Source organism: Thermobia domestica, chromosome 3 (genome assembly GCF_964235325.1).
Source record: "Thermobia domestica chromosome 3, izTheDome1.hap1.1, whole genome shotgun sequence".
Lineage (NCBI taxonomy): Eukaryota > Metazoa > Arthropoda > Insecta > Zygentoma > Lepismatidae > Thermobia > Thermobia domestica.
In genome coordinates, this window is record NC_137456.1 from 163595483 (window position 1) to 163623200 (window position 27718).

A 27718-nucleotide genomic window follows, 5' to 3' on the forward strand; every position below is an offset into this window, starting at 1 on the left:
AATAAATAAGTATATAAATTATTGCAAATTCCTTTCGTTATCTATGGAATAATATACAGGATGAACCTGAAACATGTGCATAAACTCCTGGAGGTGATCTAGTAACATCAAACAAGCCAAAAAGTCCTTTTGTATGTTGTCGAACTCTGCGTCGTGCACGAGTGACAGGGATGCCAACTTGGAATCAAAAATCGAATCCTGACAATTGGAACGGAACAGAAAGATGAGCACAAACTGAGAGAAGTGATTCGTGAGATCAAAACTAGTTAAATGTGGGTATGAACATCAGTAAAGTATTACATTAGGGAGTTGCGCAGACAGAGCTGTTTCAGGAAGCAGAATCAGCATGGAAGTTGATGGCACCGCACCTGGCCGAGACGATACGTGCCTTGGACGCAGCTATCGCGCCTAAGAATTATGCTTGACAAATACGAAGCTCGAAAAGAACGAAGAAAGACCTTCCATTTTAAATAACGTATAGTCCATTTAATTAAATAACTTTGCTTAATTGCGTGCGTGACTATATGCATTTTTTCTTGTTTTTTCTTGGATACGTTATAATTCATGGCTTAAGTCACACGCTATATATTCGATTGTTCAATAACATGGGTATAAAAATTTTGTATATAACTAGTGTATAAACGTACATTGATAGTAATTCTTTGAAAAAAAAAAAAAAGGAAATAGCTTATATATTAATTCAATATTAGAGAATATACGTTAATCAACAAATACTGTATACAAACAGAACTTTAAAAGACTTTCCTCTTTATATTTCCTGAATATTTTTTTGAATAAGACTCAAGAACACTGGGGGAAAGGAACACTTGCACGTACGTACACTCATGTTCAAAATGATCGTCGCACATCCACAACCATCTTCTTGTACGAATATAATTTGATAATAATTATTTTGCAGAGTACTTTTAATACTGATATTATGTGTATAATCGGGAAATGTATATTTGTAGCAAATTTCACAGGAAAAGAATTATAAATACGAAAATTAGGAATGAGTAAAAGAAAATGTTGCCAAATGGACAAGAAAATTTTATTTTTGTTTCATTGTTCTTATTTATTGCTTTTTTGACATGAAATTTGCCACATACATGTCTTTGCCGAATATATACATACTAACATTATAACAAATACCGGGCGAATTCGTTATCAAACTATATTCCTATAACAACACATTTATAGACATGCGACAATAATTTTGGACATGAGTATACATATTTTTGATATTGCAACCGCTGCTTCTACAAACCACAAATCGATACTGGTGATTATATAATTCTATAATACGTAGTCCGTTCGACTAAAATTTGTACGAATAGCTAATTATAGATATGTGAGGAACTAAATTACAAAGTAAAACTTCTAAATTGACAAATTTATGTGAGTACTGACTTTGAGGCTTCTGTTTGCTTGGCGTGAAAACTATTTCAAACCAATTTTTGAATATTATGTTAAGCATGTGATATTATACTTTATTTATAATAAAATATTAAATACATTTATTTTTTAAGTACTTACTCGAGATGCTTCTGCCTGCTTCTCCCGTGATTTCTGCATAGTCGCCATACTGATTTGTTTCCTTGTACTACAAAAACAATATTATAAATCACTAAGTTATTCTATTTACATTTAAACAATAAGTTAATGCACAATACAAATAATAAAAAATGAAATTTCTTGAAAAAGATTACTAAGAAAAAAGATTACTCTGAATAAGATAATGTATGTTTTAAATTAAATCATAATATCGTCAACTCCAGAAAAAAAAAAAAAAAAAAAAGATGTCAACAGAGCATACGTAAACTAATTACTAAATAGTAAGATTTATTCTGCAAATACTATAAATATAATTTCGCAAATAAAATTATACAAACTTTTAGTATTAATCAAACACTTTCAAATTCCCTCTCTATGCATGGAAACTAGTTTTATATGGATATTCTCAATTAATTTGACAAACTAAGAGAAAAATTATAAACTAAGCACCAAAAATAATTTAGTTGTCTCTTTTTTTGCCTAAGTAAAATACATTCACCTCGTGTTACACTATCAAACATGACACATATTCTTGAAAAAAACGAGATCATGTTTTCTTGTAGAAGTATAACAGATAACATTTTTCGACAGCGAATACCTTACATCCTTCAGCGACATTTTCAGCGTGTCATTTATTGACTAAATACACCTCTCTAGTATTTCAGATACATCAAATAATAAATTTATAAATTTTCAGTGTGGACTCGTATTTCTAAATAAAGCAACATTCACATTTGAATATTTGTTATTGATTATTAGTACTCTTTCCCGCAACCGTAATAACAATCACATGGCCAAACGTGCATACCCTGCCTCGAGGCGATCAGAGGGCATTACTGTAGAGTGACACAGAACCGATCGAAGCGGTGTGTGTGCGGCAAGATGGGGAAGAGCGCGGACGTGACGGAGTGGCAAAAAGGGGCAATCGTGTTTGGCCGTGCCCATGGCCACACAGTGATGGAAGTTACCCAATTTGTTGGTGTTTCGCTGCGGACTGTTCAACGTGTCTACAAGTAGTGGTGTAACACACGTGGCAATGAAACATGACGCCAGAACTGTGGTCGGAAAAAGATCCTCACAGATCGGGCCCGAAGACGGCTTTCAAGGCTTGTGAATCGAAATCGCTTCCAAACCCGCCAGGAATTATTGCTATCCGTGGATGCAGGCCCAGTCCAACCTGTCAGCGAGGGAACATTGCGACAGGAACTGCATGCAATGAACATATGGAGTCGGGTACCTCGCAAAAGACCACTGCTCACACATCATAAAGTTGCTCGTCTGCAGTGGGCCAATAATCATCAAACATGGACAGTAGCAGACTGGCGCCGTGTCATATGGTCTGACGAATCACGATTTTGCCTGTATTCGAATGACGCCCGGCATCGTGTCCACCGACGGCCACATGAAGCATTTCACTTGCAGTGTGTGGAAGGTCAGGTGCAGGCCGGGGGTGGGTCTGTCATGTTCTGGAGGTGTTTTTCGTACTATGGGATGGGCCCACTCATTGAGGTGCCCACGAGCATGAACCAGCACGTTTATTTTAACATCCTGGACGAGCAGGTGTTGCCCTTCAGTCACTTTCTTCGCGATGACTTTGTTCTAGACACCCCTATTTTTCAAGACGACAACAGCAGGGTTCAGAGAGCTGGATCCATATGTGACTGGTTTGAGGAACACTCAGATACCCTGCCACACCTAGAATGGCCCGCAAAATCGCCGGACCTCAACCCAATTAAGCATCTGTGAGACCAGTTGGAACAGCGAGTGAAACGTCATCAGCATCCCCGACGTTTGGTGGAATTGCGTGATATTATCCTCCGTGAGTGGGTACAACTGGATGTGACGTGACGGCCTTGCATACCCTTGTGGACTGCCTTCCCAAACGCATCCAGGCGGTTATACACGCCAGGGGCGGCGATACACGGTATTAACGTAAGTACCAAAGGGGGTGACTTAATTTTTTGTCTTGGCAGCTTATATATATATGTTTAAAACAAAGCTTTACAGATTTTAAGATAAATTTTGATTCTAGAAGAACAGAACATAATAGAGACGCTAAAGATAAAGATATTGCAGTTTCGGACTTATCCAAATACATATCTAGGTGTGTCAAAACATAGTATTAAGAAAGCATCGCAAAACACTATAAAATTTAAAGAAACTTATATTAGAACTAAAAGTTTTAAATTAAATTTGGACAAAAGCTATCTTGATAAGAACTGGGATTTACTCATTAATAGTTCCATTCAAAAAATTGGATTCTATTGACGTTAATCCTATCTAGCAATTCTTTTCTATAGTTATGTTGAGTGTTACATAGGAATTTATTATTTTTTTTAAAATTGGCAACATTGAAAACTTGCAACATTTATTTTACGCAATTTTTAGTAGTTTGATTATATTCTGTGAAGTGTTTTTTAGACATGTTAATGTAAATTTTTCTGTTTCTATTTAATAAATATATATTTTATAAGTATCAAAAACAGTTTTACCGGTCAACTGGTTTTATATAGAATAACTCATAATGCTACAATGTAGTGTTAGAAAATGACAAATAAGTAAGCGTATTCTTCAACATCTGCATTCATCATTCGCAGTGTGACCGATGAATAGAGCAGGAGTGGTTCTCAAAATTACTTTATCATGTTAAATATCATAGCATAATACAGGTTAGTAATTGTGTTATACCTTGCTGAAATTATATTCAAAATTTACCAAGACTTTATAGGAAAAAATAATAATAAGTGAAAGTATTATGTTTCAAATTGTAAATGGATTAAAATATACATTAGGCCGATATTACACTTACTACTTTATAAATTCAATAACTGAACAATGAATCTAAATTGGTTTTCCTCTGAATTTCCCTGACCAATCTGTCATTTCCCTGACTTTCCCTGATACATTTTTACTTCCCTGACTTTCCAGAATGTGGACACCCTGTATATCACCATACCAATCATTTGTTCGCAATCATGTGTTATACTATGAAATAACGAAAATTATACTTTGTGAAATCTAAAAGTGTCATTTTGTGTATCTAAAAGTGTCAAATCTAAAAGGAATTTGCTCTATAATACTAAAATGATCAGTTATGGTTTATAACTACAAGTATAAATCCCTTCTTACAGCGCTTGATGCAAGAATATCGATATACTTCAGATTATTTTGGTTTCATTATTAAAAGTATGGCAAGGACTAAATTTCAATATTTTCGCTTTTTCTACTAACGAAGAAACTATTGAAGAAATGTTATTCGCACACAGTGAGGTAGATTTGCTTCTTCTTCTGCTACTACTAAACAATATGTATACGCTTTGTTGGTGTGTGGACGCTCTCTACAGAGGGTCGCAATAAATAACTGTGGATATTATATAAGTAATTACAACCTTAAGTAATTACAGCCTTATTTACATATTTACATTTAATATGGTCCTTGTCTTAATAACAAACAGCAAAGCACATTGATATTCATCATCATCACCTTCATTTTCAGATAAGATAGGCAAGGAGCGAACGTATCAGAACGGCTATTGTTAATTTTTAGGAGTTAACGTTACTCAAAGACTGAGATAATTTTTGCATCATAAATAGATTGTCGAAATATAAATAGTTGACGGAACTTCAGGATTTGATAAAGTAAGTATGATATATCATTTCTATCAACAGCAGTTCACATTGAAATATCATTTTCTGATCACTGACTTTATATCTGCTTAGTAGGGACTTGCATTTATACGAAAAAGTCCAAGAAGTTTTGGAAATTCGCATATAAGGAAACAAGTAAGTTTTTAGTTTTTTCCTTGTTGAAAACTATAGTAACTTACGTTCTGTTTTAAAAGGTTTTTTTAGATAATATGTTGAACATCAAAAAACTATATGAACCATTTACAGTATTTGATTTTCAAATGATAGCAGAAGTAAATTCTATAGAATAAATTTTAGTCTAATTATAGTTGCGATTCTAAACTATATAATATTCACAACATACAATATAACTCCAATTATCCGGACTAATGAGTTCTGGACGCAATCCTGGCAGCAGAAATTCGGATAATTGGGGCAATCTACAAAAAACCGATATTGCGAAATTAAAAAATTCTCTACCTTTTTAAAATAAAAAAGGCACCTTGCTTGATCACTTACCACTTATAATTGTTCTTAGTTTCATGGAGTACGAGAATGAGAATATTTAAGTTGCTGATATGTCAGCTTGGAATTATCAAAATTAATTATAATAAATCATAAATACTGTCGTAAATAATCATTAATCATAAATATTGACAATTAATCATAAATATTGACATTAGTTTAATTAGAAATTTAAAAGAAAATATTTTTAAGAATGAAAACATACTATTCCAATTTCATTTTTTCAATGTACTTTTTAATTTCCTGATATCAATTTGGACATTTGGCAATCCGGATAACTGGATTTATACTGTACATTTCTACGTAGTTTTTAATTTTTTCGAATTATAGATTTTAATAACTATTCTTGGTGCCCGAATGCCTCATGAAGTCGTGGCTATAATGTCAAAACTTAATATAATTCCGTAACTGGTGTGATCATCACCTTCAAAGTAGTCCTATTCGGCATTCATACACATCTGCATTCGTTGCTGCTAATGTTGATATGGAAGTTAGTTTCTGTGCATTCAAGTAGGAGGGCTGTCGTTTTCAACTTGACTGGTTCAACAGAAGCAAACACATTCTCTTAAAACCAACTTTAGTCTGGTGAAGAGTCAAAAATTACAGCTCCTTGAATGTTAAAAAACACGATTACCACAGCCTTAAATGTTAAGTGTAATATGCGTTATTTTTTTTTCCAAGTCTGGGTAATCGGAACGGAGCACTTCTACTTATAGTTTAGTTCCTGAGTCATAGGTAAAATGCTATGTGTTTCAAAAGTGATTACAGATTCCAACAAGGCTGGTTGAATTTCAATGCGTTGTAACATGTCCGCACAAAATTAATGACAGGACTCTTTCTTTCGGCAAGATTTTTTTTGAACAGATTTTACTCATGCTTAATTCTGTGATAATCTACCAAACAATTTCTCTGTCCAAAAGTTCACTAATTCAGCCTCTGCACGTACACTCGATCTTCGGTCAGTTCTGACTGATCACCTCGAGTATTCTGTTGATATTTGTGTCAGTAACTGAAAACCGCAGCCTACCTAAATGACCCTTGTCTGGCACCAAGAAAAAAGGTACCAAGAAAGAGCAATCCAATTAGGATGCAATTTGGTAGACGTGTAGTGTTATGGAGGATGTGTAAAGGATTTGATTGTCTCATTAGAAACCCCTGTGATGCCGCCGTCTGTTATTCGGACACAAATACTTGAGTCTCTAACTGGTGTGCTACCCCGCACAATTTTTTCACGACTAATATAAGCTGGATTGCCTGTGCACCGTCCCTTGCGTGTGCTGTCATAAACACAAGTGCATAAATTACAGTTTGAAGAGTAGTCTTTCAAACGAAATCAAATCTTTGAGTTTTACATCTCACGGTTATGCCGGTTAGGCTAAAGGAGACGGTGATGATGAGAAATGAATGAAATGGTGGCCAAAGTGGGAGGAAACGGGAGAACCCCGACAAAACCTACGCACACGGTATTTATCCACCACAAAGCTCACTTGGTGCGAGCTGGGATCGAAGCAAGAAGCCCATGCACCAGAGGTGAATGCTTTACCACTGAACCATCGCGGCCATGTGTGTGTGTGTGTATGTGTGTGAAGAGTATTGTCGCACTTGGGCAGCATCGAATTCTGCCTGAATGACAACGGTTTGTGTTCAGTGACGTGTCTCGGTCCTGCATTACAACAAATGACCATGGTCTGTGTGTTTGGCGGCGCCGGGATAGAAGTCACATCCAGGCAATATTGTGGAATTGCACAACGGAGCTACTTCTGACAGCACGGTCATCACATATGACTTTCGATCACCTCTTGTAGACATTCGCGGAACCTTGACGTGGGTGAGATTCTACGTCTGCACCTGGAGGTTACTTACATGAAGTAAGTGTTGCCTACGATTTTCCTGTCCAACTGCAATTTCGCGTTCCCTATTAATCTATCCAGATGTTTTATTTCTTGTATACGATAGTTCGAATTCATTGTCCGTCCAAACTCCCTTTACATACGTCCACTGTCTGTAGCAACAACATTCTGGTAATAGTTGCCGCTGCATAGTGTAAGGCCGTATATACTGCCGCTGGATATAAGAGCCAGGAGTGGATAAGGATAACGAGTGATTTATAGCGGTTTCAGTAGAAATCCTACAGTGTCTGGATATACGAGACTGTTTTCTCCACCCTGTCAGGACTCAACTTTATTCTTACTTGTAAAAGGTATTTTAGAAATACAGAAATATAGAACGAAAAAAAAAAAAAAAAGATTTGAAGATACAGGGGAAATTACTGCAATGTACTAGAAAATAATCAATTGAATCGATAGCATGGAAATAAAGAATCAAAGATTATTCAAAGTTTGAATGATGTGCATTACTTATTACACTGGTGAGATCAGTATAAATATATCAAATGCTTGGATCCAATGCATTATGTTAATAGTCTTGTGTAGGCTATCTGAAATGTCTGTACAACAGATCCAAACTTCTATTTCAACTGCTTTCCCTTAATATGAATGTTCGACATTTGATAACAACATGTGATTTGGCGTTTTTCGTAAATGAAAATGAAATGAGTATGTTAGTCTAGTGGTTAGCAAGCGCTCGCCTTTGGTGCACCCGGTCCCGAAATTATATCCCGTTTGCAAAGTACTGAACGAATTACTGTGGTTTGGAATTCACTTTAAGCATTAAATTCGTCTCAGTCTCGGTGCTGAAAAGGGACGTTAAACTTAACCCCTCCCCCCAGAAAATAAAATGTACAGTTTCAAGTCACAGCTATGACCTGTATGCTAAACGAGACAGATAATTAATGAAAGTGAATGCTTATAAAAGAACTGATGGTATGAAAATGTGGGAGGAAACAGGAGAAACCCGAGGTAACCCCTGGCATGACGTTGTCCATCTCAATGTCATATGACGTGAAATCAATCTGGTTATCTGTCGCACTATAGGCGAGCATTTTGCCACTCAGGCACCTTTCCGCTTCCCCATTTTCGTTATTTGTAAGAACAGCATGTAGGTTGGTATGTAGTACACTGTACTTAAAATGAAAAGAGAAATTTCTCAAAATTAGTCATATATTGCTCTATAAAAAATTTTAAATTATGTTTAGACCCTCTCTCCAGTTATTGGTATTTTGCTCCAATTTAATTGTTATCAAATATAGAATCAAATCCAGGGGCGGATCCACGACCGACTTCTGGGGGGGGGCGGTGGGTTGTCATACTGGTACTTTTACTTTTAAGGGCTCCAAACTTTGGGATGGGTTTTATTTATATATAGCTATAAAATAAGAAAGTTTCCTCTTCTGGGGAGGCGATCGCCCCGATTGCCCCCCCTGATCAAATCACTTGTATACTGATAGTTCGGGTGTAATTTATAACAGAGAACGTGCTAGTCCTTAAAATTGCAGACAAGAGCTTACATGTTCTTTTTCATTAGACTATTGAAACTCATTGTTTTAATTTGTTGATTAGTAGGCCTACCAGGAAAGTGTTCCAGTATGTGCTGTTTGGTTGGTCCTCAAAATCTTTTTATATTTTTTCCCTAATAATTCAGACCCATTCTTCCCAACTATGAAGACAGTGTTCGTGACAAAGAAGCATTACTCATTTTTATTAAAAAAAAAAAAAAAGACATTATGGATCTTTAAGCTCTCTGAGTAGTCTCACTATCAGATAATCTGAAAACTATTGTGTCTTTTGCTCACGAATTGACGTTAGTGTCCAAATCTTAGGTATTTGAATCGCAGCGCATCAGGTTTAACGTCATTTGACAGCTGACAGTTGAACCTAGTAGCTGTACACGAAGTGTTGGAATTCTTGTAATCAGACGTAATGTGTTGCGCCGTGAAGATGAATGAATTTTCTGCAAAATTGCACTACATTTTACAATGTTATTACGATAAAGGAGCAAATGCTTCGCAGGCCCGTGAAGAAAATTCTTCTGTTTAAGGGCAAGATATGTTATCAAAGCAACAGCCAAAAGACGGTTCAATCACTTTCATTCTGGAAATTACTATGTCCAAGATATTCCTCGTAATGACGACCAATCACAGAAAAAGTGGGTGACATTATATTATAAGTCGAGCAAGAAAGGCGTGTATAGGGATGGGCACGAGTCGAGCTAAAACTCGACTCGACTCGAGTCACTGTTTCTGAGGTAGAGTTTCGAGTTTGATATTGGCTCGCTCGTTCACCTCGTTTTGAAATCATGACTGGAAAGCGAAAGCCATTAGAAATGTAAGCAGTAATATGAAATACTTTTAGTGTTGCTCACGAGGGGGGACACTACTCGTATCTTGTCTCGTCTCGATCACGAGACCACATAGATTTTTATAACAAGTCAGCCTTAAATGTCGTGACCACCAATATAAGTATATAATTACTGTAGTTCTTACCATCAAGGCTGAGACCTTCACGGTTGAATTTTTGAGCCCAAAAAGAAGCCCAGCCTGGGTAGTGATGTCAACCGGCTCGGCTCGGTTCAACTGAGTTAACTTCTCGAGCCGGTTCGGTTGGGATGAGACACCGACTCGAGCCAGCTCCATTGAAACGAGTCTATTAGCTCTGTTCGACTCGGCTCAATTGAGCTGATGGCTCGAACAGGCTCGGTTGAAGCGAGCTATCAGCTCGGTTCGGTTCGGCTCGGGTAAGCCATCGGCTCAAGCCGGCTCGGTTGGTGAACAGGTGGTTAGGCTCATTTCTCGGTTCGGCCCGATAGTGAATGAGCCGTGAGTCAAGCCACTCGTACCGTTAACAACCCTAAATCCGGGCCGGGCCGAGCACTTTTGAACATGTTTGGCCGGTGCCCTATAATTTTTAACAATTTCTGGCTTGGGCCCGAATATTGCTCCTCCGGAAATCAAACTCAGAACCTCGTGAACGATGTCCTTACCTCCTGAAGACTTCTTGATAACCGAGATCGACAGTCAACTAGTTTTTAGTATTCAGATACAAACCGCCTATGTTTCATGATTATACACGATGTTGTTATAATAATAATAATAATAATAATAATAATAATAATAATAATAATAATAATAATAATAATAATAATAATAATAATAATAATAATAGTGGTGGTAGTAGTAGTAGTAGTAGTAGTAGTAGTAGTAGTAGTAGTAGTAGTAGTAGTAGTAGTAGTAGGCTAGTAGTAGTAGTAGTATCATTGATAATTATATTGTCTATGTAGGATACTTGAAGAGAGTGTTTGAAACTACACACAGGATTTAGCTCAATTTGGCTCATTTTGGCTCGATTCGACTCGAGTTCAAAGATGTCTGTTTCGAGTCGAGTTTCAAAGGAAACTTGCTCGAACTTGCTCGTGCCCATCCCTAGGCATGTAGTAGTAATGACATCGTCAATGACCTAACATTTATTATCAGTATTAAACCATTTGATGAAGGCTAGCTATAAAAAGAAGCTCCACGTTTGGAAATGAAATCTTTCAGTGTTATGTCCCACGATTATGCCGGCTAGGCTAAAGGAGACGGTAATGATGAGAAGTCAATGCAAATGGTGGAACGAAGAAAGAGGGAGGGAACGGGAGAACTTTGAGAAAACCCACGAACACGGTGTTTGTTCACCACAAAGCCCACTTGGCGCGAGCTGTGATTGAACCAGGAACCCACGCACTAGAGATGAACGCTCTACTACTGAGTTACCGTGCCCCAAGCTCCACGTTTTGGTGTCATAAAATCTGACTCAAAATTTACTGAGCGAATTTCTATGTGCGAATTTCTACGGAATCGTAATGATCTTGTGCCATTCTAAAGCACTTGATTATCAGTGATAAAAAATTAATAATCTATGACAATATGAAAAAAAAAAAGTCGTGGTCGAAGAGAGAATTACAGTATATGACAAAGTTCACACTGACGCGGGACGCCTAGCAGTTATATAGTGCGTTTGGTTTGATTGGAAGGGAATCTCGGGTCACGAATTGCTACCGCCGCTGCGCCGAGTAGAACGGTAGGCTAGGACCTGTACTATCGACAATCACCGCGATTGCACCTAGCTGTTCTAATGAAATGGTCGGAACTGGTCGACAGAAAGGAGGTCGCAAACCACGCTGACAACGCGAGACCGTTTCCACCTCCAAAGACCCGCCAGAAATTGAAAGAACTTGGCAAGGAGGTTTTAATGTATCCACGCCCGGAACTGGCACCTTTAGACTATCATTTATTTTGGTCTCTGCAGAACTCCCTAAATAGTGTTAAACAGGCCCGTAGCCAGCCCAAAAATGTTGGGGGGGCCGGTAGAATTTAGGGGGGGCCCGACCCAACCATATTATAGGGATGGCCATTTCCGGAAAAAGAGTTTTCCGGTTTCCGGAAATCACATTTTCCGTTTTCCGTTTTCCGATTTTCCGGAAAATTTTCCGTTTTCCGTTTTTCCGGAAAATTTTCCGTTTCCGTTTTTCCGGAAAATTTTCCGTTTTCCGTTTTCCGGAAAATTTTCCGTCTTCCGATTTTCCGGAAAATTTTCCGTTTTCCGTTTTTCCGGAAAATTTTCCGTTTTCCGTTTTTCCGGAAAATTTTCTGTCTTCCGTTTTCCGGAAAATTTTCCGTTTTCCGTTTTTCCGGAAAATTTTCCGTCTTTCCTTTCTAATTATCCAGTTTCCGGAAGAATTATATTCCGTTTTCCCTGAAAATGTCATCCCTAGTCTGTAGGAAGTTTAACCTTTTAAAGAGTTCTGGTATATTTATATACAATGGCGTACTATCGTCTTTGACTGCTTATTTAGGTTCTATAACAGGTATTTAAGCCGGGATTTTTTTTATTATTATTTTTCAAGTCAAGAATAGACCAAAGAACACCGCAGATGCGTTTTGGAACCGGATGGTCAACTTGGCGGCGCCAAGTGGTGCGAAGGGACGTGACTTTTTTTCTTAAGGCAAATTTCAAAATTTTTTCACGCCTTTAGTTCTCAAGATATCAGATTGAAACTTGCATAAGAATTGTGTGTAGACCTACCTTTGGATATTTATCATTTTTTTTAGATCCCTACGTGAAACCGGGGACGGGCCCGAGGGGCCCAAGTGTTACGAAGGGGTGATTTTTTCAGAAAAATTCCGTTTTTTTTTTCGATTTTCCGGTTAAGGTTTATGATACCGACACGTGGTACCGTTGGTAAGTATGCCCTATCGTGAGAAAAACGAGGTATGAACCATGATCCTACGATAAATAGTAAGGAAGCAGTAGCTGCTTGAGTGAAAGTCTAAAATTTTGGACATCCTTAAAGGGTTAAACTTCTTGCAATTTGACGTCTTTGCTACATTTCTATCTGATAATTCATTGTTAAGAGCTCTTCTTTGTTCTATCAATCTCTCAAGCTTTTCATGTATGCTGTTCCACCGAGTTTTAACTTGCTGTATAAGGAAATGTACTTCCAATCCTAATAACCTTTACTGTTTTTCCAGTTCTGACGTTGCCAACGTACTATATTTAAAGTGGAAAACAATCCGACTAACAACACTTAACATTTTCTCGATTTTGTCTATTGCAATCCCTTATTTATAGAGAGTTGTAGGGTCTGAGCAAAACAACATATGCTTGCATATGGAAGTTCTCGTACCGCACTTGTGATATTACTAGCATTGTCATAGACAATTGCATGTATTTTATCTAAAATGTTCCACTACTCTGCAACATGTGCTAAGTGCTGAGTTGGGTTTACCCTTGTGTGCCTCACTTCTATTTCAATTATTTGAAGGACTGAACTTATTGAACTTAGATGGAAGCATATAGTGGGCTGTGATTGTAATATAACTTTCCGTAGCCTGCGAAGCCCAGCTATCTGTTGTCAAATCAATCGATTCCGCAGCCACACTTCTCCTTAGACAACAAGGCCTCAATATGGCGAGTTACAGTTTGCCTGGATGGTGAGTGGTAACTTGGTTCTACTTCATTCATAAATTCAAGAAACCGAATTGCTTCAACGAAAGGCAAAGGAAGAAGATCCTTTGGTACCATATTACTTATTTTACTATGAAGCACCTCTGCTCTTGCGGAAGAACAAGGTTTAGGGTCTCTGAGATAATACAGAATTCTTTTCTGTTTCTTACGTACTACTATGTTCCCTTATTTGTAAAACATTTTTTCTGGGATCTTTCTGTTACTTTAGATGCATTTGAGCGTGCGCCAGGTGAAGCGATAATCTGAGATATAGAGGTAACAGCACCTAGATTATCATCTACGTTTATGAAATAATAATAATAATAATAATAATAATAATAATAATAATAATAATAATAATAATAATAATAATAATAATAATAATAATAATAATAATAATAATAATAATAACAATAACAATAATAATAATAAAACACTTTGATTGCATTAGTTCATAATTTAGTAACAAAACGTGAATGTAGAATAATAAGTAGAGCAACCCACATTATGCTTTATTTTTTTCCAAATTATGCTTTATTATGCTTTATTATTAATTTCAATCATCGTTTTACATTAATCGTGTTTAACGTATAATATTTACTATACATTAAATATTCTAAATATCTTGATCTATTTATTAATATTTTATGCAACCAGTTTCTTTCATATTTAATGAACTTTCTACCTAATGCACTGTAAAGAGAGGCTTTACTCGAGTCAGTTTTTTTAATCACTTGTGTGCGCCTTAGAGGTGCATATATACAGAAAGGGAAAGTAAAAGATGCCACCAATAAGTATAGAAAGTGATCAACTTCAAGAGCAGTGTTGCCAATTTGGGGGAAAAGTCGCTAAATCTAGGGGATTCGCCATCCAGGATAGCGACAAAAATTAATTTTTCCGATTAGCGACTTTTTTGGTGATTTTGGAATGACGATTTGGCGACTTACTTACAAATCTAGCGACTTTTGTGCTGCAAGCTATTTGTCCTAAAATAAGTATTATTAGCTCGAATCAGTTCAGATATATATGTCTTTTTCCTTTTGCTTATTTGAATCAGAGCAGGTGTCGACGAGCTGGGAAAGTACACAACATTTATTTGGGAAAATACACAGCATTTATCTCTATATTCCCAATTTGATTGCTGTTATATCTTACCTTCTACCGGGGACCAACTCTAGCTTTTAATGACCTTTAGTTTAGAGAGCTTCCGTTTAGAGGCACAAATAATACATTACCGATAGGAAATTGATTATCTGTAGAAGCGTGAATAGAAGTGATGTAAGATTTTTTCTAGACCTTTAATAATTTTTTTCGTTATTCTAAAGTCATTTTTGATCTCGTTGAAGCAAAATTGATCATAAAGTTAAAAATATTTAAAAGGGAAATTATTGTTAGTTATATATGAGTCTTTCATATACGTTCTTGCAGATAGTAGTATAGCTTGAATTGATCACCTATCTTATATATATATATATATATATATATATGAAAGGCAAAATTCCACGAAAAATATTTTAGCGACTTTTCACTCAAAATTGGAGTCATTTTATCTCCTATTTAGCGACTTTTTGTAACAACTTGTTGGCAACACTGTTCAAGAGGTACAGATAACAGTATAGTGTGGAGTTCTTGTGTACTATTCATTGTTGGTGGAAGTTTTCTTCTTTTTGTCCTTTATTCTTTTCTCCACGTTAAAAGATTAGACCAAAAAGTTTACAGAAATAAAAATAAGCTTTTCATTGTTGCATTGTTATGTTCTCAATGATTTTGCATTGTAAATATTGTTTCTTAAAAATATTAATACAGTATGTTAAACTTGAAGTTAAAGAGATTTTTTAAAGAATTGTGCTATATCTTTTAAATTATGCTTTTAAAATTAGTTTCTTCTGGACCCTTAGACAGCCACAAGCATGTTCAAGGTACCAACCATATGTGTAAATAGCTATTATGCTTTTTATGCTTTGTATGCTTTTGGGTTGCTCTACTAATAAGTAAAACTTTCAAATGCATACAGAAACATAGATAATAAGTCAGCATTGAGAACTGAATTGATGTATCGATGACTAGGTGGAATCGTCCTTCAGTTTAAGAGAAATTAGCGGAAAAAGTTACGAAGAGAATTATGTGGAATAGATCATTATATGAATAGCTGGCGCTAGTTTCAAGTAGTGCTACATACTATGGTATTTATAGTCAATAGTACCGGTATTTGGAATTCGTGACGCTTATAGTTGCAAGATGGTAACACTAGGGTAAAGTGTAAAATTGAATTACATCAGTAGAATTGAATTTATCTTACGGTTAAAAGTTTATGGCACAGGTCGGATGTAACTGAGTAATAAACTTACAACAACAACAACAACAACAACAACAACAACAACAAAAATCGGGACGATAGGGTGCTCGAATCGAACATCGGCCTTCTGAATGTTAATCCGATGTTCTAACGCCTGAGCTCAGTTGGAATACGTAGTGTACTCCCGCCAATAGGGCCCAATACTACTGCGTGTGGATTCTATAGAATCAATCTAGGGCGCCGATTTCTCTGTAACTTTGGGGATCCATTCAGATGCAGAAGGTATATATGAGGGTTTTAAGACAAACTGAATTCAAATTGTGCAAAATATTGTATATTTATAAATAGATTGCGGGGTCCACATGAACTTTGAGGGGGCTGCCCCCGGCTCCCCAGGATCTGTGACCTTGACAGGTCACCGTGATCACGATAAGCAATGAAGAAATGGTTGGAATATAAACATACCAGTTGTATTAATAGCACACTGCCAGCTCTACTGCCAGAGTTCTGCCCTCAGGTACACGCATAATCGGGGATTCCCCGAAACACACGCATGATGGGAATTTCCCGGTGCAAACGAATGATCTGCAAGCTCTCACGCAAACAAAAAAAGTACATGATTAAGCAAGTGTACAAATAGATGTAGGAGGAAGGAATGTTTCGTCGCTGATTTACTCGACCTTTTCTCTCCTATCACTGTTAAGTTTGAGTTGCGTTTCTTTAGCACTAGATGGTGAAGAGCATTGCCTCATTTACAGGTTGTTTTCGCGTAGCATTTTTCGTTATATTTCTTAATGTAAGACGACCAATGTCACTATTCCAAGTGAACATTTTCATTTTCCGGAAAATTTTCCGTCTTCCGTTTTCCGGAAAATTTCCGTTTCCGTTTTTCCGGAAAATTTTCCGTTTCCGTTTTTCCGGAAAATTTTCCGTTTCCGTTTTTCCGGAAAATTTTCCGCCTTCCGATTTTCCGGAAAATTTTCCGTTTCCGATTTTCCGGAAAATTTTCCGTTTCCGTTTTTCCGGAAAATTTTCCGTTTCCGTTTTTCCGGAAAATTTTCCGTTTCCGTTTTTCCGGAAAATTTTCCGCCTTCCGATTTTCCGGAAAATTTTCCGTTTCCGTTTTTCCGGAAAATTTTCCGTTTCCGTTTTTCCGGAAAATTTTCCGCCTTCCGATTTTCCGGAAAATTTTCCGTTTCCGATTTTCCGGAAAATTTTCCGTTTTCCGATTTTCCGGAAAATTTTCCGTTTTCCGTTTTTAATTTTCCGGTTTCCGGAAAAAATATTTTCCGTTTTCCGTTTTTCCGGAAAATGTGGCCATCCCTACCATATTATAGTTCATTTGTAAGCCTACCATGAAAATTTTGGGGGGCCAGTGAAAATTTAGGGGGGTCCGGCCCACCCTAGCCCCCGTGGATACGGGCCTGGTGTTAAATTCAAAGGCCTGTGAAAACTACGTGCAACTTTTTTTTTTTTTTTTGCCATAGAAGTACTATTGTGACGGGATTACGATGTTGTTGGTAAAATGGCAGAGTTATCCAACTAAATGGTAGGCCTACTATTATGGTTTCGTAGGGGTCTAGTGTTATTTTCAAATCAGAATAAATGTATTCCCAATTTTAATCTCGAAAAGCTCAATATCTTTTAGTCAACCCGATTTATCAACATAAGGCCTTGAATAATGCTTCCAGTTCCAAACCGTGATGCCAGATGAATTGCATATAGTTACTAGGACTATAATTTCTGGACTAAAGAGATTCTAACCCTGTAATTTATTGTTAAAGTGTATTTTCACCTTCAACGCTAGCATTCCAGCAAGAGCAAGAATCTGAAACGGAAGTCATGGGCTTTCCTGCCAACGTTGTCATGACAATACCTGCTTGCTTGATCATGTTGATTTTTTATATGAGTATGGCCATGCTTCCAGGACAGGACTGTTCCAGATACAAATTGACAAATCGGACTTACGAGCTGGCATGCCCCTACTCAGGCACGTATGCAGAAATTTATTTCGGGAAGGGTCAAAGGCATTTGAGGGAGTTCAAATTCAATTTGAAGATAAAATTATATTAAAATTGTAAACTTGCCCCTAGAATTAGACTAAATTGCAGAAAAATCGGGATTTCGGGGGTGGGGGGCGGACCACTAAAACCTACCCCTGAGTACGTCCCTGCCTCTACTGGATTCGAGGTTTTCCGCACGCTAATTTAACAAGTCTCTTTCAAGACCTCAATATTAAATATTTGTGCTTGAAGAATAATCATATTTTCAGCTCTTAAGAGCATAAAAGACGAATGTGGATTGATATATTTCTTGGCAAGATATGAACACAAATTAAAATTATTCTCATAACGAATCACAACTGAAAAAAAAAGTTCAGAAAATTCTACCTGTATTTGAAAACTTTATTTTTTAAGTTTCGATACCTAAAATTTATTAATAATACTGTATCCCTGGCGTTAAGAGTAAATCTAAGAAGATCTTTGGCAGAAATGAGGGATTTTAAATGGTGATATATGGTCAGCTGACTTCCATCATTGTTTCTAGCTTTCTAAACAGAATTTGGCTATTTTTTAATTCAAATAACTTCCCGATTGTCCCATGACATTAGATTAAAACAGAAAATGATGTTCAAATCGAAAATCGAATCCAAGACCACGTGGGCGAAACAAGGACGCAATACCACCACTATCATTTCAACTATTCCTACATAAAATATGATAGAAGTCGGCTTAAAAATAGACTATTATTAGACCCTATCAATTCTACATTCAAATTAAGAGCTTTAATTATGTTATGGAAACTTACCTCCACTCTTAAGTTCATAGCATCTCCATTAGTTCTCGTCACACACTCTTGAATTATCTAATTGGTAAATTATATCAATAGTTGTCTATTCTAGCTCTCTCTCCATTATGAACTCAATAACATTCTATTTTGAATCATAACTGGAGACAATAGTGACTTCAGATTTCTCCTAAGAGAGGGGATTGTTAATATGCGTAAATGAAAGCTAATACTGTGAAAATACTGGTAACATTTGCATGAACGAAGTTATGGTTTCGGGGGGAATTTTTGCCGACCAACCCTTGAAATCGTCACTGACAAGTAGGTACGCAAATCTAGTACACGTGTAACTCTGAGCAATATCTTTTGTTCCTCCTGCATCTTCATACAGAATTCATGGTAACTCGAAGTTTCACAAGAAATTCACACATCTCGTGTTGGGCAACTTAGTGAACCTCTCCAACCTATTTCTTTCCTTCAAGGCAGTTAAAATATAAAAGCAAACAAACACATTTTTTATTATTTTAAATGAAAACTCCAAATACCAAATTTCTTGTATGTAACCTTACGGGATTCCACAATATGGACATATTATTACAAATACAACTCCATTTCACCCCTTCCACTTTGAATTTTCAACCTTTTTTTTTTCTTTTCTATGCCACGTTTTATTAATCCAAACGAAATGCCTTAATATCGGTTCCAAATTTTGTCTCTATCTTTAAGGGATTTTGAGATATGGACACCTTTTTCGTAATATTTGTTACTCCATTTTTCTAATCCCTTCCCCGTCGTATTTCCAAAAGATCTTTCCTTCGCATGGGCGATTGAAGGGGAAGGGGGCCGGGCCGCCTGCTCACGAAAATGTATAATATATAGTTCCAGCACTGGGACCCGGGATGGCACTTTTAGCAAAAATACCAAACGTAATATAGCAATCAGGGAGATCATCCCCCTAGAAAATTTTCTTCGGTCGCCCATATTCCTTAGTGATGCTTTATGTCACAAATCCTATGTACTGTCCAAATTTCAAGTTTCTAGCTTCAATACCTTGGCTTAGGCGTTGATCAGTCAGCCAGCCAGAATTTCTTTTGTATCGTATTTACTCGCGTAATTCACACACCTGAACTTTTAAACAATATTAAAAAAATACAATTTTAACTAGATTTTCAAGACCTATAGGAAGAATCTTTCGTCTCGGTGACATGGTTGTACAATTCTGTTTGAAGGATTCTTGTAATTGGTGAATGTAAGGTCAAGAATGGGTCCGAGGACTAAGATGAATGCAGATTTGTCTGATTTCCTCGGCGGTCTTACATCAATTTTCAACATTGAAATGTTTCCATCAACAAGCCATTTAAAGACATGAGAAAGCTGTACGTAAAAATGGATTGCTGAAGGAGGACACAATTTGACACCACTTGGACAGATAAGGCGCCCGTCGATTGAATAGATATGCACCTGGACAGCGAGAGAATGGGACACGATGGATCAACGCGTAATTGATAAGAATATTTTGAAGGCTGGAATTTTCGCTGAATTGGGCGTCAGTGATGACGACGCCTTATGGCAACAGACTGAGAAAAATGTAGATGAATTAGAGGCAAACTGTAGTTCTGAGGAAGGCAGCAATGATGGAAAATGGACACTAAATTTCAATAATATAAATATCATTTTCTCACAAACTGTCACTCACGCACCTACTTTTAAATTTAGAAATGATGGTTAAAAAAGTGCGTGAATTACGCAAGCAAATACAGTATAGATTATCATTATATTAAGTTTGCAGTCCTAATTATGCCTGTAGTTACATTATAAATTGGCAGGGCTATCTGATTAAGTGCAGCTACTGTAGACAAGAATCGTTGAGATGTAATCATGCATTTAGCGTTTATGCTTTTCAGTATTGGAGACTTTTCATAGTCTTAGTACTTACTTTAAAATACTTTAGTCAACTCTTTGTTTTCCGCAAACAAGGAACGAGTGGGTTAGTAAGATAAATTTTGATGATTCATTGTCAGCAATTAAACCCGCCGTGTATCAATACTTCGCTCGTTAGGATTATCAATATTATCAATTCTAACTCAACAATTATGAGAACAATTAGAATCATATTTTTCTACCTGGTACAGTAATCATTGTAACTTCCATCGTAGATGATTTGCTACGTTCAACTTATAAATATTCGATGTATTCATAATCACTATCACAAAATAACTATCATAATGATGTTGAAAACGATCCCATTTAACTTTTTATTTCAATACAAATATCTATAAATCTAATAATTCCAAGTATAGATATATTATTTGACGAACATTAGCAATATATCAATTGGATTGCTTCGGAGGGTAGGCATAATTTAAGTGCAAGTAAATAAAGGAAAAAGGAAAATCAAAATACTCATCATGAATGAATCAACAAACATCTTAACATGACAAGTCTATAGTGAAATAGGCTTCTAATCAGTAGCTATTGCTTCTATGAGAGAAATAAATAACTACATGTTTCTCTACTTTACATAAAAATATAGTTAAAACACTTCGTTTCTTACGTTAGACCTCAAATTCATTGTACATTGTGACGTCATTAGCCTAGTCATCCGTCCACTGGCGCGATGTTCAACATGAACAGACATGAGTTGAATTTTATTACACTTTATTTAAGACTTAAAATGTTTACCATTATTATGAACGTTAATGAAGTTTAAAGCTTAGCTGAACCATTACTAATTTAAATACTAGCAAATAATTAGCACGGACTACAAAGATCTATGCCTCATTACATTCGGAAGTAAAATAATGTAATTGTACTCAGTTAAAGTAATTTAATATATTTAAACCATACTTATTATTACAACATGTACTTCTGTAAACGGAAAATAATTTGTTTAATAGAATATTTAATCTCTTCTACCTTATTGAACCTTCTACCTTAAGAGAGAACGATGCATGCCATAATCAAAATAAATCACTTCGTTCTTATAATCTCTACACCAGACGCACACAGATAAATAGTTGTTAACATCGTTGCCAACTCACAGAATTGGAATGAATTAAGTACAGTAATATAGTTCATCTCTTGATGCAAACATTAAAAAATCAACGTATAAGGAATGTAGAACAAATTTTGCAAACGGAATTCTAGTGCTATTTAAATATTTCAAGTTTTTCGGAAATTGCTAACACTAAAATTTTCTGAATCTTAAATTATTGTAATTGACACATAGGGATGGACACGAATCGAGCTAAAACTCGACTCGACTCGAAATTCGAAGCGAATTCGAGTCGAGTTTCGAGTCGAGCCAAAGGTAATATTCTCGAGTCGAGTTACGAGCCGAGTCACTGTTTTGAGGTCGAGTTTCGAGTCGAGGCGAGTTTGAAAAATGGCTCACTCGTTTAGCTCGTTTTAACTCATGGTAAAATGGTTTTAACTCGTTTTGAAATAATTGCCTGATTAGACTGGAAAGCGAAAGCTATGAGAAATGTAAGCAGTAATGTGGAATATTTATAGTGTTGGTCACGAGGTGAGACACTGCTCGCATCTCGCCTCGCCTCGATTAACAAGACGACAATGTATTTTTATAACGAGACAGGCTCAAATGTCGTGAGCACTAATATAAATATATACTGTAGTTCTCACCATCAAGGCTGAGACTTGCACGGTTAAAGTTTTGAGCCGAAGCAGAAGCCCAACCCGAATACGGATTTTAACCGGCTTAGCTCGGTTCCACTCAGTGAACAGCTCGAGCCAGCTTGTTTGAGATGAGGCACCGACTTGACTCGGCTCATTTGAGCCATCGTCTCGAGCGGGCTCGGTTGGGGTAAGCCATCAGCTCGGTTTGTTTCGTCTCGTGTCGGTTTGGGTGGGTGAGCTATTGGCTCGGCTCGATAGGGAATGAGCTGTGAGCCGAGCCGCTCGAGCCGTTGATAACCCTAAACCCGGACCAAGCAGTTTTGAACATGTGTGGCCGGTGCCCTCTAACTTTTAACGATTTTTGGTTCGAGCCCCGATACTTCCGCCTCCGGAACTCAAACCCAGAACCTCGTGAACGATGTCCTTGTCTCCGAGACTTCACGACCACCGAGGTCAGCAGTCAACTAGTTTTTAGTATTCAGATACAAACTACCTATCTTTCATCTTTATACATGGTGTTATAATAATAATAATAATAATAATAATAATAATAATAATAATAATAATAATAATAATAATAACAATAATAATAATAATAATAATAATGTTATAGTAGTAGTAGTAATATAATTGATAATAATTATATTGTCTATGTAGGATACATGAAGAAAGTACTTGAAACTACACACAGCATTTGGCTCGACTCGACTCGAAACTCGAGTCAAATTCGAGTCGAGTTGGAGAAAATTTTTCGAGCCGAGTTCTCGAGTCGAGCTCAAAGATGTCTGTTTCTAGTCGAGTCGAGTTTCAATGAAAACTCGCTCGTGTCCATCCCTATTGACACAGGGTTTCGTGATAAGTGTATTTTGACAGAAAGCAATTCGTAGAATTCCAACGAAGATGATGCTTGATTTGGACTTAGGGATTAGTGGGCACTTGGTGACAGTGCAAGTTTGAATGACCGGAATATATATTCCTGTATGGCTGTATATATTAGGAATAAGTAAATTTGGGCAGTAGCGGATCTAGCCCTAGGCCGGAGGGCCTAGGGCCCAGTTTTTTTAATGAAAAAATAATTTAAGCTATTATTAACATATTTTTGGAAGTTTGTACAGTCGTGGCCAACCTAAGTTTTCAGTGACGTAATTTCAGTAGCTCCAAATCACTAACCATAAATAATTCCAAGTAATGTTGGAACTGCACCATTATGAAAGAGTTTCCATAGGCGTGCGCAACGTGGGTGCCATGGGTGCCTTAGCACCCCATTAGACAAACTTTTTTATGTAGAATTATTACAAACTGAGAAGAGATTACGTGTAAATTATTTCCCGTCTGCATGTGTGCCGTGCGTCGCCGACGCAGCGTCGAGTGCAATGACGCTATCTTTTCTTAGAGGAAGGGGGGAGGATGACATTTCCTATGGTGGTACTTTAGATCTGGCACCCACATTCCCAATGTCCTGCGCACGCTAGTGAGAGTATCCTATTACAAAACCTCATTTTTCACATTTAGCTGCACATAGTTAAAATTGTTAGTACTTTGAAGTAACAAATAATTCATATATACCTAATGCATGCTCGCAAATACGCAATGATCTTAAGTTATAGAAACGAACACAGGGCTGCAACATTTTCTGTATTTGGCAATGCGGTTTGTCGATGCGCACAAACAAACAATCCCATATTTTAAAGATTACCCTTTATGTAGAACAAATTGTGCAGTTATGATTTGATAAAAGATCTACAATATATCTGTGAAGTACAATAATTCATACATATATATAAAATAGCTTGTTTTCTGCTGTACAGGTGCAATATGGCGTCCTGTGCAAGGGCAATTCAGTCCGTTTAGCTGCGTGCTATTTTCTATTAACCACTTTAATGACAAGTGATTTTTTTTCGTTGAAAAAGTAATGCTTAGAAGAGGGGAAAGTGTCAACACCCGCAAAGATAAGAGACAGGATGACCAATAAAAGTACACGATTGGAAAGATGGACAATTTGACAAAGCGGGTCATTTATCACAAAGTGCATTTTTCACGAGTGTGATCTTAGCAGGACCACTTCTGAAAATTATAAATATTTGCACATCATACGTTTGTACTGCGTTTGTACCGGTTAGTACCGTAATAATTTTCGTTTGTACCGGCCTCAAATTCGAAAAAAATCGAAAAATAAAGTGGTCCTGAACTTAGCGGACCACTGATAAATTTCTAAAAATTTGATAATTTTTCTATGCGAATCGTTTGTACTGCGTTTGTACCGAATTGTACCGTAAAAATTTTCATGTGAAACGATCTCGAATTCGAAAAAATCGAAAGAAAAGTGGTCCTGCTAAGTTCACGTGAACTTAGCAGGACCACTGATAAATTTCTACAAATTTGATGATTTTTCTGTACGAATCGTTCGTTCTGCGTTTGTACCGGATTGTATCGTAAAAGTTTTCGTCTGTACCGGTCTCAAATTCGAAAAAAATCGAAAAATAAAGTGGTCCTGCTAAATTCACGTGAACAAAGCAGGATCAGAATACAAATTTCTGCAATCTTAAGATTTTTCTGTTTGAATCGTTTGTTCTACGTTTGTAAAGGATTGTACCGTAAAAATTTTCGTTTGTACCGGTTCCAAATTCGAAAAAAATCCAAAAATACAGTTGTCCTGCTAAGTTCACGTGAGCTTAGCAGGACCACTGATAAATTTCTAAAAAAAATGATGATTTTTCTATACTAATCGTTTGTACTGCGTTTGTACCGAATTGTACCGTAAAAATTTTCATCTGTACCGGTCTCAAATTCGAAAAAATCGACAAATAAAGTGGTCCTGCCAGGGACGGCGCCAGGAACGCTTGATGGGGTGGGTGGAAAGAGGCGGACCTAGTTGCTGGGTGGGCGGACAATGAAAATGAGAACTGGGCAATGTAGACATTTTTTGACAATAATTAAATTTCAATTTTTAGACTATTTAGTTAGCTAAGGCTCAGACCGAAATATGGGAGAAACAAGGATGTGGAAAACAGCTGTGTTGGCCTTATAGAAGCTGCCATTCCAGCATTCACCTGGTGAGACTAAAGAAATGCAGGACTTAGGATGGGCCGCGGGAGTTCGTGGCAATATGCTCGACCTACCGAATTCCGCGTGGCACACACACTACCTCTACTTTCAGTTTGCTTTAAACAATAATAACGGTGTGTACTGTGTAGTCGATGAAGTTCAAAACAGCTTTATCTCCTCTCCCTCCAAGAATTCACGTGAATGCATAGAAATAAAAGAAGGTTCAAACACAGACTAACAGATAATACACTACTTTTCGTTAATAACATAAAATACACAATAAGTAGGTAAAGTAAAACAAGGATAAAATACGCTGCTGCAAATATTTTTATCTTTGAAGTATTTATTGCAAGAAAGCGAGAGACAACGAATATAAATGAGTAACTTCAGAAGCAACGCTGTCGTCTTCGCTCTCTCCAACATCTAGTTCATTTTCACTTTCTTCGAAATCAAACACTTTAAATTGCGAATCCTGGTTGTCACATGTATTTGTATTTTTGTGCCTTTTTCCCCATTGAAGAAGAAGGATTACCACTAACGTCAACGAATTGAAAATCGCACTTCTTTGAACACGAGAATGACACTGAGCCTGAAGGGATATCGCTGATAAGTTTTTTCGACATATTAGTTGAACAAGCACCGACCGCCAAGACTTCTGAACGCAACATCGATCAACTCAACAATGCTATAATAAGGGTTTTTACAAATCTGTTTAATGCCACACGGGTAAGACATGTGGTACATTGCTGTAAACAATTGCAAGTTGCAACCCTCTTATAAGAAGCTATCGCGCCGACACAAAGCAAGGGCGCCGATTTCTCTGTAAATTTGGGGGGTTGGGGGAATTAAGATGCAGAAGGCATGTATGAGGATTTTAAGACAAATTGAATTCAAATTATGCCAAATATTGTATATTCATAAATAAAATGAGGGGCGCACATGAGCTTTGGGGGAGCCCGGGCCCCCCTTTACACAAAGCACTACTCTCCTCCCTCTCTTTTTAGAAACGAGACAATAGACAATACTCTCCAGTCCTGTCCATTATTTAGTCGACTTTTTAAAAAGCACTTACTTTTGTTTTCAGTGCAGCACATACAAACACTGGCGTTGCAATAGCACGATTGTGCGTGTGTGTTAAACTTCAATTCATTAATCACGACTTTTGGCATCATTATATTACTACAAGTATCTGTCTTAAAATCATTGTGCATTGCACAGTTAAACAGAGTCCTAGAACCTATTACATTACAATCGAAAGTAATACCTATTGCTTTTGAAGTACAGGATGTCACCTTCAGTGCTGGATTTGCATATAAGATAAACAAGCTATAGCTTAGGGCCCCGCTCTCTTGGGGGCCCCAAAAATTTGAAAGAAAAAGTGGCTGTAATGTCATTTCCAAATAATAAGATAAAGCAAATAAGATAAAACGCACATACAACAACGGTGTTCTGTACTGTTATGTATTAAGCTCTCATGAAGCAAGTAATAGGGCCCTGTTTTCCAACCCGCCTGCAATGGGATTTCTGTTGCCCAGCCCCGCTTATAATGGAACCCTCGTTTACCAGCTCCGCTTGTAATGGGGATTTTGTTTCAGAGCCCCATTTGTAATCGGGACCCTGTTTTCCAGCCATTACACTTAGCTACTTTAATAAGACTTCACAGCATAAGTGATACAGTATCTTGTATGCGGATAGAACTCTAGTGCTACCCTTTCACGTACTATTTGGAATTCGACAAGAAATTAAGTCTGGTAATAGTGGATGCATAAGGAGAAGGCATGAAACGACAAGCTCGCGAAATAATAGTAAAATATAAAGGAATTACAGCCCTAAGCGGCAATAATCTTTACATCGTGAAATTATAGCTATTTTATTTCGCTGTACGTAAGTATGAAAAGTAGCGTGCAGAAGTATTTTCATAACTTTCAGAACTTGGCACTGATTTTCATAGTGATCCTATAGAGTTGAGTTGATTTTGAGTTTAACGTCCCTTTCAGCAGCGAGGCTACATGAGACGGGACCACATGGAATTAACGTGGAATCCGAACCACATGAGCTCCCACCGGGAATCGAACCCGGACTTCCCACGCCAAAGGTGCGTACGCTAACCGCTTAGCCACGGAGGAGCTCATATAGTGATCTATAGAGTGCAATAATGGATCACTAAAGGCAGGGACGGATCCAGTGGGCGATCGCCCCCAGAATCGAATATTTTTTTGTTTTAAAAATAAAACCTATCCTAAGAATTTTCACCTTTGTATTATAAACGTAAAATAAAACTTATTGACTTCGAACGACTGCCCCCCCCCCCAAATTCAGAATGGATCCGCCCCTGACTAAAGGAAAGAATAGGAGCACGAATCGTAGT

General features: G+C 37.1%; 1 protein-coding gene across 3 annotated transcripts in view; it reads right to left on the bottom strand.

The window, feature by feature from the left end:
- Positions 1–21694, bottom strand: part of LOC145680858 (uncharacterized) — a 109507-nt gene extending 87813 nt beyond the window's left edge. For 2 of the 3 annotated variants that reach the window (XM_081751991.1, XM_081751990.1), the window contains exons 1-2: positions 21603–21662; positions 1537–1603 (exon numbers count right to left, since the gene is read on the bottom strand). In XM_081751991.1, coding sequence (XP_081608117.1) covers positions 1537–1603; positions 21603–21622 — 87 coding nt within the window. In that variant the 5' untranslated portion in view covers positions 21623–21662. Of the gene's footprint in view, positions 1–1536; positions 1604–21585 lie in introns of all 3 variants that reach the window. The other variant, XM_081751992.1, reaches the window with a different exon arrangement.
- Between the last annotated feature and the right edge of the window lie 6024 nt (positions 21695–27718).